The sequence below is a fragment of the Theropithecus gelada genome, chromosome 14 (assembly GCF_003255815.1).
Source record: "Theropithecus gelada isolate Dixy chromosome 14, Tgel_1.0, whole genome shotgun sequence".
Classification (NCBI taxonomy): domain Eukaryota; kingdom Metazoa; phylum Chordata; class Mammalia; order Primates; family Cercopithecidae; genus Theropithecus; species Theropithecus gelada.
Window position 1 is genome coordinate 109,765,353 of NC_037682.1, and position 11,992 is coordinate 109,777,344.

Genomic DNA, 11,992 nt, shown 5'->3' on the forward strand with positions numbered 1-11,992 from the left:
AGATCATACAGCATAGATAAATATATATTAGGCGCTGGTAGTGATATGTACCACAAGCCTCATTGGTGGTTGTCCTTTTTAGGGTAACTATCACAGCATCCAAAATTGGGGGTTTATTAAATTACTTTTGGCAGTGGCAATGATGATCAAATCATTATAGCCTGTATTAGAGGAAAAGGAGAACTGGGATTTGTGTGTCTTTGGTTGGAAAAGTAAGAAAGTTATGTTATCACAGTACTTGAAGTGAGGTGGCGTCACATACTTCTGAAAAAGAGATGGTACAATAAGTACACTGCTGTAATAATCAGTAAGCCTCTTCCCTGGAAATAGCCACGTGTCAATGAAAGCAGGAGAATAAAAGTATGCTTTCGCTTTGGGAAAGAATAAGTTTCCATTTTTCAATTTCCATTCCTTTACTAGACTTGAAAGCCAGTAGTTTTCCCTATTAAAAATGTAATGCAAAGTACTAAATATAATCTTTGATACTTTTCTTTGAAAGAACGCTCAAACTAAGTAGTGTTGTTATGCCCAATTCCCAGCTATCCAAAGCAATGTGAAAATTCTGTGGAAATCCGTATACTTCTGTTTACCCAGTAGAAACTAATGTATCCATTATTGACTTGCAGGTTGTCTCTACTAAGAAAACTTTTCAGTAAAGATAAAATATATATCCATCTGTTTTCCCTGCAGTGTAGAACTTTTAGATATGTATATACACAAATTATATAATTGATAATTCTTTATTACTAAAGGTTTATTTACATAGTGTTTAAGGCATAATAAAAAATAAATTACAATACAAAAGTGCTCTTTAGGAAGGAGACACTAAACAATAGGCCCATATTACCCCTTGACTATTTAGCCAAGACATAAGCTGCAAATTTTGCTGAAAAAACTGTCCATACGTTTTTAACTACTTCTTCATTATTCTTATGGACCATCATCTAGGACATCTGTTTGAAGAAATATCCAGTTATAATATTTTCAAAGGTTAGAATTGTGAAGAAAAAATATAAAATGTGATTAAAGGATATATAGCCTTCAGATGTAATTTACAGTTTTAAAATTGCACTTTAAAACTTTGCTTTTTTAGACAGTATAAAAGGCAGAATGAAACAGATATGTAATGAATTTCAGAATTGAGGTTCATATGTAGATCAAACAATTTTTTAAAAAAATAGTATTGGAAAAATATCAAGGTCCATACATTTAAATACAGATAATGTTTGAAAATTCCAGTTTGTTAAAAGAAATAACATCTGCAGCCCAGTCAATTAAAAACTGAAAATATCAGTCTGTAAACATTGATCTTGAGCCTAAACTTTTAGATGTTTTCTATCCTTTGAACAAATACTTCTGTATCTGAGTCTTGGAAAAGACACTGGGAAACTAAACACTTTTAAAAGGCACTTTTCTTTCAATAGCCCACTTATAAAGTTTGCTTTATCTACCAGTATAGGGGAAAGAAAGAATAAAATTTTTTTTTTCCATTTACAGTAGTTTTGGTATTTCTGTGCTCCATATCAAAGCCTTCCTCCCCCAAAATAAACAAGTGAATTAGAATTTTTTTTAAAAAGTTAACAATTTCTTCCAGTTCTCAGAGTTTTATATAAAACTGTACAAAATTATCATCATTTAGAGTTGATTTTTTTCACCAGCCCTGAATTTTCAAACTTGTAATATACTGTTTCACGATATTTTTATTAAACTGCTTAATGATTCCAGTCTGCAAATGAGCATAGGCTTTGCTCTGTTATTATAGATCATTGAACTGGGGGGCAACATAGTAAGCTAAACAGTCTGTCACTGCTCATGAAAGACCCGCATTGTTGATTATTTTTCCCAGCACAGAAGAAAAGTGACAGGTGATTCATCCTGCAATGGCATCTACCAGTCTTTTCATATCTATGCAACCTTTTGTAGTTACTGTGTGATTTAGCGTTGTGCTTTTGTAAATCTTGGATTAATTAACAAAACAACAACAAAAATCTATCACCTGGAATATTGAAAGAAATTCATTAAAACAAGATGTGTCTCCTAGTTAAGGAGAGACATAAAAATCAAAATGTCATTTAACAGTTTGAATTTACGATTTACTGTTAGTCAAAAACACCGAGGAGGCTTTGCTCACCTTTTAATTGAGAATATGGGAAGGAAAGAGAGTAAACACATTAACTGTAGTAGCAGAAGTGCTGCTAAAAGAAATAAATGAAAGGAAATATAATAGACAAATTGGCTTTTATCCCCTTTGATACCAATATATGTGTATACAAGTCATAACACTATAAGTAGTGTCTTCAGGGCAAAAATGTAGCTTCTTGTTTATAAAACCTAATGAGCACTTGAAAACATTTACACTCTGAAATTAAATAAGACCTTAATAATGAGGCTGTGTATGACTGGTGATATGGAAGAGCACTGTGCTGGCTCCAGAGGGATGTTGCTTGTATATGCGGTAGAACTGGTTGGAAAACAGGTCACAACTGGAAAAGCCAAAGAAAAGTTTCCATTAACTTCAACAAATACTAGGGTTCTTGTTCTTGGAAATCATCAGCTTCCTAAAACACAAAACAAAAGTTTAAATGGATAACATATTTGAGAAGAGTGCAATAGGAATACTTGGCGTTATGAATTACATATATGTTATTAGAAAGAAAATATTCTGAGGGAAAATATTCATATTCTCCCCCAATTTAATTTTTAAAAGAAGTTTCCTAATCCTTATTACATAATTTTCAGAGTTAGTATCCTTAAATCATAGCCTCTAAGTACCTTGCATGGACACTTGGATGACCCACAACTTGCTCACACACATACATTCCATATTCTCCCCACTTCTCACTCTCATTACAAACAAAATCAGACATACAGAAAAGTAGAGAAGAGAGTGTGTGGAATTTACCCATCCCTTAAATTCATTAATTCATTCTTTTCTTTTCTTACCTCATCTGCCCCGTCACCTAATTCTGAAGCCTTTTTTGTTTTATTTGCTTTTTTCCTGTGCTTTTAAAGCAAATTGCTGACATTTACACCTAAGTACTCCAGTAAGCATTTTTCAAAATAGGTACATTTTCTGTATAACTACAATACCATCACTATACTTAATACAAATTAAAAATAATTCCCTAATATTATCCATATATTTAACATTTTCATATTCAAGACTTTACCAATTGTCCCTCTAAGCTTTTTTTTTTTACAACAAGCTTGTTCACGCTATTATTCATTCAGTTGGGGATCACACATTGTGCTTTGATTGTGTTCATCTCTTAAGTTTCTTTTGATCTAAAACATCTCCCATATTTATTTTCCATGACCCCAACTTGTTAGATAATCCCCTTAATTTTAAAAAGACAATAACCGTTGGTTGGTAAAAACTCCCTGATGTTAATTTTGGTTTTCTGATTTTACAATACGATCATTTTTCTCCATATTTTATTTTATAAATCTTTGAGGTCTTTCACTGGAGCTTTAGCCTATAAAAATGTGACCCTCTTTGCAACTAATAATGGTCTATAAAAATTTTCTCCCATGTAAGAGAGACAGAGTTTTACAGAATAAAGTCATTAATATCAAGAACTTTCTTATGAGTGTAAAATTTGTTTGCATGTCTGGATTTATAACATCTAGAAATTAAACGTGTGGACCTATTTCAGAGAATGGGAGAAATTCTGAGCATATGAAAAATAAATTGGCCGGGTGCAGTGGCTCACGCCTGTAATCCCAACACTTTGGGAGGCTGAGGCAGGTGGATCGCTTGAGCTCAAGCAGCCTAGGCAACATAGCGAAACCCCATCTCTACAAAAAGTACAAAAATTAGCTGGGTGTAGTGGCCCGCACCCATGGTCCCAGCTACTTTGGAAGCTAAGGTGGGAGGATCACTTGAGCCTGGGAGGGGGAAGTTGCAGTGACCTGAGATCGCACCACTACACTCCAGCCTGGGCAACAGATTGAGACCCTGTCTCAAAAACAAAGAAAAGAAAAATAAATTATCCTACTTTTTAAGTCCGATGAACCTGAAAACTGGAAAAATAAAATTACACACCACTAAAACTGGATTCATTTCATGTAGTTATTAGTGCCAATAACTAAATGAGAAAAGTTGAAATCAATTCCAAATAGTACAAAAGCTCTCCTGTAAAAACTGCCAGATACATCTATTGAGTCACTCTCTTAATACCATAATTGGTTTACAATTAAAAAAAAAAAAAACAGAATAAGCAGATACTAATCTTTTGATTTAAAAAATATTTATTTACTTGTTGAATATTTATTGGTAGTAGTAGTAATAAATATAACCCCGAAGCCACAAATAACCTTAGAATTCTCTCAGCTTTAATGGCAGTAGAGTCCAGCTTCTTAATCTTTTGCACAAAATACACTCGAAGGAGGAGCTATCCATAAGACTAATAGAAGACTTTTGTCTCCCTGACCCAGCTCCTCTAATTTCATATGGGAGACACCTAACAGCCATAAAGTGATCTGGGAGTCCTCATTAGAGATGGGCTGGACACGTCAGAAAGCTGAGGAAAGAAATCAACCTATTTGTGAACCTTACCGTCTAAAAATGTTAGTCTGTGTCTTCTAAATAAACAGAGACCTTTTTCTCTTGGTTGAGCCTTTCCTCTTCTTTTCTGTAACAAAGAAGCAGAAACCGAATGTCAGGTGAACAAGACAAGAAGCAAGTAGGCAAATCCCACAGAAGCTTCAAGTAAAGTATTTTCCCCCCATATTTTTGGAAGAATTACATGCACTTGGGAGTCAATTGAAGTTTACACAGAGCTAAACTGGTGCCATCTAATTAATAATGGTCACACCTCTGAACTTAGAGACTTTTCAGAATGTAAAGGATACAGTTTGGATTCTGATTGGGGAACTCCAGAGTTTTAAAGCAGACACCTTATTTTACCATGAGTATCCCACTTCTAATTTATATTTGTTATTCAAAAAAAAAAAACAAAAGTTTTGTGTTGACCTAAGTCATCTTTATTGATTCTATTCAAACTAGAACCTCAGAGTTGAGTTTGTTTAGGCTTCTTAAAATCAGTTCTGTTTGGTCGGGCATGGTGGCTCATGCCTGTAATCCCAACACTTTGGAAGGCCGAGGCAGGCAGATCATTTGAGATCAGGAGTTCAAGACCAGCCTGACGAACATGGTGAAACCCCATCTCTACTGAAAATACAAAAGTAGCTGGGCGTGGTGGTGCATGCCTGTAATCCCAGCTACTTGGGAGGCTGAGGCAAGAGAATCGCTTGAATGCAGGAGGCGGAGGTTGCAGTGAGCCAAAATCATGCCATTGCACTCCAGCCTGGGCAACCAGAGCGAAACTCTGACTCAAAAAAAAAAAAAAAAAAATTAGGTCTGTTTATTTCAGTAATTACTTATTAAGGAAATGAAATAAATGTTGCTGGAACAACTAGATATCCACATGCAAAAAAGTGAATTTGCACTTCTGTCTCAGCAATATACAAAAGCGAACTCAAAATAAAACTCAAAAGATCTAAATGTAAAAATTAAGACTATAAAACTCTTAGAAGAAAACATAGCCATAGATCTTCATGGTCTTGGGGATTAGGCAATGATTTTTTAGATGAGACTCAAAAGCATTAGCAGCAAAAGAGAAAAAATAGATAAATTGGACTTCACAAAATTTAATTTTTGTTCTTCAAAGGACACTATACTTCACTTCAAAGGACACTCACTTTAATAGTGAGTGAGTTCTCACAAAACCTGGTCCTATAAAACTATGTGGCACCTCCCCCAACTCTCTCACTTTCTCCTGCTCTCACCATGTGAAATGCCTGCTCCCATTGTGCCTTCTGCCATCAGTAAAAGCTCCCTGAGGCCTCCCCGGGAGCCAACCAACGTTGGCACCATGCTTCTACATCCTACAGAACCGTGAGCCAATTAAATCTCCTCTTTATAAATTACCCAGTCTTAGGTTTGTTTGTTTGTTTGTTTTATAGCAATGCAAGAATGGCCTAATACATGGTTATGATAAAAAAAAAGACAATAATGAGTGTTGAGGAGGATGTGGAGAAACCAGAACCCTCATATATTGCTGATAGGAATGCAAAATAGTCCAGCTGTTTAGAGACAGTCTGGCAATTCCTCCAAAAACTAGACAGAGTTACCATATGACCCAACAATTCCACTTTTAGGAGAATTAAAAACATATGATCTACACAAAAGCTTGTAAATGAATGTTTATAGCAGCGTTAGTCACAATAGCCAACAAGTAGAGAAAACCGAAATGCCCATCAATTGAATGGACAAACAATATATTCATACAATGGAATATTATGCAGTCATAAAACGAAAAAAAATACTAATACATACTACAACAAGGATGAGCCTTGAAAGCATTATGCTAAGTGAAAGAAGCTGGGCATAAAAGGCCACATATTGTATGATTCTATTTAAATGAAATGTCCAGAATAAGTAAATCCATAGAGACAGAAAGTAGGTGAGTAGTTGTCAGGGGCTGGTGGGAGGGGATAATAGGGAGTGATAGCTAGGGATATGTGGTTTCTTTAGGGGAGGAAGCTTAAAAAGGTTCTGCAGTTAGTGATGATTGCTGCACAACTTTGTGAACATGAAAAGAGTGAATTTTATGGTAGGTAAATTTTATCTCAATTTTAAAATACGTTTAATGAACACCTGCTATCAGCACAACAGACTTTCCTAGGCACTGACTCATAGTGGCCCTGCTGACTGCCTAGCCCAGTGGGTTTTACAAATGTATGCTTCACTTTAAACATAAGGGATTTTTAAGAAAAGCTTTACATACCAGATTTTTATAAAATCAACCCCCCCCCCCCCGCCATAGTAAAGAAATCATATAAGGAAATATTTTGTAAAATTGAGAAAGCTTTTGTAAAGTTACTAGTTCATACCTAATTTATCTGTCCTGCAAATGTGAATTCTTTTATGTAGGATTTACTTAAAGGGAAAAACATCTGTTCAGCAACTGTTTAGCCCATTGCAAAATACCAAGAGTCCCCATTAGAGTGTTAGAACTTTCCCAGAACTGCCCAGCCTTACGATTTTATCTCCACCACTTTATGAGCTCTTTCAGCCCATCGCTTTTTCCGGTAATGCTGGAAGAGGACCACTACAATTACTATTATGATCATCAGTGCACAGGCAGAGCCAATGGCCAGAGCCAGGAAGTGGATCTCAGAGAAGCGTACTGTAAGGAGAAAAAGATTAAGTTAGGATTCTAAAAAGAAGAGGACTACAATGAAATCTGATGACATAATAGGGATGCGTTTAATCAATAGATGGAATCTTCCTTTCTCCTATCTTTATGCATAAAATACTATATTACCTTGTAAATCCTACTAGCAATAGGAAACCATACACATACTTTAGTGGTTCTCAAAGTGTGGTCTTCGAAGTAACAGCAACAATATCACTTGAGAACATGGAACTCTTAGGCCCCACCCCAGACCTGCTGAATTAGAAACACTAGGGGTGGGGCTGAGCAATCTGTTTTAACATGTCCTCCAGGTGATTCTGATGCAGCTTTGAAAACCACTGGGTGGGTTGAACTACCTATGGGGTAAGGTTTTTGCTAACCTCATCAAACCTAGTGCCCAACTCATTTCTCCCTGACTTCTCACCACTTTCACTCAGTCAGTCATTTATTCAGATTTATTGAGGGCCTGCTATGTTCCTGGCACTGTGATAGAAATGCAGAGCCAAAAAAGACATCACCTTCAAGGAGCTCATGCCACTGAGAGGATAGGAAAGTTAATCAGAAGCTACAGTCTAGTGGATAAATGATGGAAAAGGGAAACCAGAGGGAAGGTCCCCTAAGCCACACTAGAGTCTGTGAACCCTGGTTCTCTTGTCCTTTAACTTGATTGCTGATTATACTTCCATAAGCCCTCAGAGCCAGAAAGGACATTAGAGAATGTCTAGCCCAGGGTTCCCAGCCTTGACTCCGTGAAGGAGGGTGGGGAAAAAGGATGGAAGGTAGTCTGCAAGCCCACAGAATCCATTGTGTATGTCTCCATTGTTTTATGGGAAGCAGGGCCATGGCTTTCATTTGATTCTCAAAGAATAATTACCCACATATGTTAAGAACCACCGATTTTTTGTTTGTTTAACCTGTTCATTTTGCAGGTGAAGAAACTGAAGCCCCCAAACCATTACATTATTTCTTTCAATACTCAAATGACTTCTGCAAGGTCACACAGTCCTCTATTGGTGGGGCATTGAGAAATGGTTTCAAACTGTACTATGAATGAAAGGAAATCATACCGCTTCTCAGGCTTATATGTTTGGAGTAGTGTTGGTTAAGAGCACACACCAGAGAACACTAGGTTGAAATACCTAGCTGTGTGATTTGAAGTAATTAACTTCTTTGAGCCTCAGTTTCCTCATGTATAAAATAGAGATAACAATATTCATCTGTTGAGTTCTTAATAAAAAATAAAATAATTCATGTAAGTTGTTCCATGCTGTGCCTGTACAAAATAAACACTCAGTGTATGGTAGCTATTAAGTACAATTCAGAGGTTGGGACATATTCACATTTATTATCTCATTTTATCCTCATCATGATCCTCACTGTGTTATTCTCACTTTACAGATGACGAAAATAAGACTTATTGATAGCTGGTAAATGGTAGCAATGACTCAATCCCAGATCTACAACTTATAAGTTTCGTGTACTTTGCTCTTTGTTGCTTGGCATGGTTTTCCAGATTGTCCTTTATAGGGATACAGACAATACAATGCACCAGTTTAGAACACAGTTTTAGATTCAGAGTTGATTGGGTTTGAGTCCTAAGTTACTCCATTTATCAGCTACATGACTCAGGGCAAGTGACTTAACCTCTGTGAGCCTCGTTTCCTCGTTGGCAAGATGGGAGGCATTAAATGCACAATAAACTGATGAGATATGTAAAGATTAAATAAAATGTGTCACGTAAAGCCCCTGACATTTGGGAAGTACTCAGTAAGTGTTAGCTACCATTATTAGTACCTGCCTCCTAGAGTGGTGTGGGGGTTCAATGAGATAGTGTATGTCATGCACTTTTGACAGTGCCTAGCATTGGAGTAGGTACTCAGTAAGTGTCTCGAATAAATGAGCGAGTGAACAGACCTGTTGTAAGCCTTTTATCAAAGAGTTGCTCCCTCTCCCTTTCACAATCTCAATGCCATTTTTGTAACGGATTCTCTGAGTTCCTTTGCTTTACTTTCTGTTTCTTTCCACAGCCAAACAAAGCCTTTCTCTTTTTACCCCAGAACTCTTCAGTCTCCCTCTGAGGCTCCCAGTTCTGAAGGGCTAGTCCCTCTCTCTATCCATCAAAAAAGATTGTCCCTCTCTCTCAGCCTTAACAATGATTGCCCCTTTCTTTTCTACAAGCTCTCATCCTTTCCAAAACCACTGTTCCCTGAATAACCTACCAGTGTGCACGACGCTGAGCCGGATCTCCCCTATCACCCCGTCAACATCAGGGGGGTTCTTCACCTGGCAGGTGTATGTCCCATTGTCGTCGAACTGCAGTTTCCAGAGAAAGATGGAGGCATCATACCGCTCAGGGTTCCCGTCCCAAGACACCCGGTCCTTAAACCGCCCACTCATGGGTTGGAAGGGATCTATGTGGTAGTAGAATACCTAGAGAGGGGAAATTGCAAAAGGTCTTCTTACTCAGCACCCAGGCAAGGAGACCAAGATGGTGGGAGCAGAACTGAAACACCAGCAAACCCAACTGTCCTGTCTGCAGCTCCGTCACTTGCTTTCCCCTTCAACGGCCTCTCAGTCTCTGTCCCAGGAATTGTTTCCCAGCTTAACCTTGTGCTTGCTGCTAAGAAAAATACTGGAAGGGAAAGGAGAAATGGACTGGCTTATTATTTCCCTAACCAAGAGTACCCTGGAAAATGACAATAATCTACTTACAAACTGCTCAGGTCCCCCATCTAGAGGACGAAAATTCCAGGTCACTGTTAGAGCATCACCCACAGGGGCAAAGCTGGAGAAAGTGCATTTTAACCGAGCATCTGTCCCATTAACAGCCTCCAGCACCCGGGAGGTATAAATTTCCACAGCTGCTATAGGCCAAAGAGCTGCAATGAAAAAGAAGAAAAAGAAGGGTTAACAGGGGATGTAGTATTGTGAGAACTTCTGCTGACACTTCCAAAATAAATATCTGAGTAGGACTTAAAGTGAAGTGAAACTGAGATGCCCCAGCTCCCAAACTTTTCACCCAGAATCTACGTACTCCTACCCGTATGCAATCTGGACCCTCCCATTCCATGTGACAACTAAACTACCACACAGCAAGCCTTCATAGTGCTCTTGCTTTCTGCACAGCATGATAGCCTCGCCTCATGGTACTGACTTCAAAACTGTTATAACAAACTACAAACATCCACAAATAGAACTGAAAGCATAAACAAAAAATTAAAACAAATCATAACATTGATTAGACATTACATTATGTATTAAGGTTAAGTATTATGTATTGTATGTAAAGTGATCTCCTAGCAGGTAAGTTTTCCAGACGGGTCCTTATGTGGATTTCGTACGGTTACTAGTCTATTGCAGAAACCGAATGAATCAACTCCAGACAGCTTATGTTCACCTGCACCCCGGAACCTTTATACCACGTGGCATTTTTTTTTACCTTGATATTTACATTTAGAATGTGTGTGTTGGGGCACTTTCAAAACCACAGTAGGTCTCTCTCTAACAATCTCCACTTTCCTGATGTTGCTGAGAGTCACAGACAAGACCCACACACAGAAATCCAAATGCCAAGTCCTGCCAGCAGTGGGAGGTTGAGAACAGCCACACACACAAAAATGGCATGTAACCTGAGATTAGAAAGCCCTCTGTGTGCCTGATTCACTGGCAGCTGAACACACCTAAACCTGTTTGTCCGAGAGCAATTCTCCAAAAACAGTCCACCAACTTTGGTTTCAGTAAAATCCAAAGTAAAACAAACTGTGTCTGTGGCTCAGACTCCCAAACAAAAGTCTTGCAACTTCTAAGACAATTAGCTAACTTTATAGAGTGAGCAGTGAAGGAGGAAACGCTGAGAGAAGCCCGCCGGCTCTTACCTGTGAGCTGTATGCCAAGGAGAAGAAGCACCGCACGAGTAGCGCTCTTGCCATACATGAGGGAAACCCAGCCTTGGCCCCAGAGACCAGACCGGGCAGACCGAGGGCTCCAACACCCTGCCAAGGCCACTCCGGGAGGGGCAAGCACCGCGTTTTCCCAAAGAGAGGAGTTTGAGTTGAGTTCCTCACCTGTGCCTGTGACTCAGCCCGCTCTGCCTGTGCACTTTTCTGAAATGAAAGGAGGGGCCTCGGCTCCCAATGCCCTCCTTCCTTTCCTCTCTCCCGCCCTCTACTCTAACGAGCATGAGCACATCTGCACAAAGGTCCCAAACTCCCGCAGCCCTCTCTTTACTTTCATTTAAGCTGACTGGGCTCTGGCCTCTAGATGGCTTCGGAAACAGCCAGAGGAGGTGGTGCCAGTCTGAAATATCCCATATCCCAGACTGTTATGGGTTTGGCCCCTACACGCCCTTTTAAAACAGGCTTTAGGCTTGCCTGGGAAGTGAATGTTGAAACTGTCCTGCAGTGATTCCACTTCTCGAAGCACCACCCCAGGGCCACATTGCCCTGGGATTGGATTCGATACAATTTCAAAACGGGAGTCGGAATTCCTTAAGACTCTCTGTGGACAAAAAGCTGATACCCTTGTTACCACAAGGATTTCTGCACTTCTTCTAGTTTGTAGCTTTCCAGGAGACCTGGCAGAAACAAACCAAATCAAATCTCCACGTTTAACAATCCTTTACCTATGAAGAATTTAAAGACAAATCAGGACACCATCCCTGCTCGTTCACCCTACCATCCCAGTGCAATCTACAAAGTGCTCTCTCTCCTGCTGATTATTTCATCTCCGCAACGCCCCATGAAGCATTCCCATTTGACCAGTGAGGACGCTAAGAACCCGAGGAAGGTAAA

General features: G+C 38.9%; 1 protein-coding gene across 1 annotated transcript; it reads right to left on the reverse strand.

The window, feature by feature from the left end:
• Positions 1 to 1,684: 1,684 nt before the first annotated feature.
• MPZL2 (myelin protein zero like 2) lies at positions 1,685 to 11,525 on the reverse strand. Its single transcript, XM_025356761.1, has 6 exons — positions 11,078 to 11,525; positions 9,915 to 10,081; positions 9,422 to 9,632; positions 7,046 to 7,193; positions 4,559 to 4,634; positions 1,685 to 2,558 (listed from the first exon to the last, which is right to left on the reverse strand). The coding sequence occupies exons 1-5, from the start codon at positions 11,133 to 11,135 to the stop codon at positions 4,571 to 4,573; spliced, it is 648 nt and encodes a 215-aa protein (XP_025212546.1). The 5' UTR covers positions 11,136 to 11,525; the 3' UTR covers positions 1,685 to 2,558; positions 4,559 to 4,570.
• Between the last annotated feature and the right edge of the window lie 467 nt (positions 11,526 to 11,992).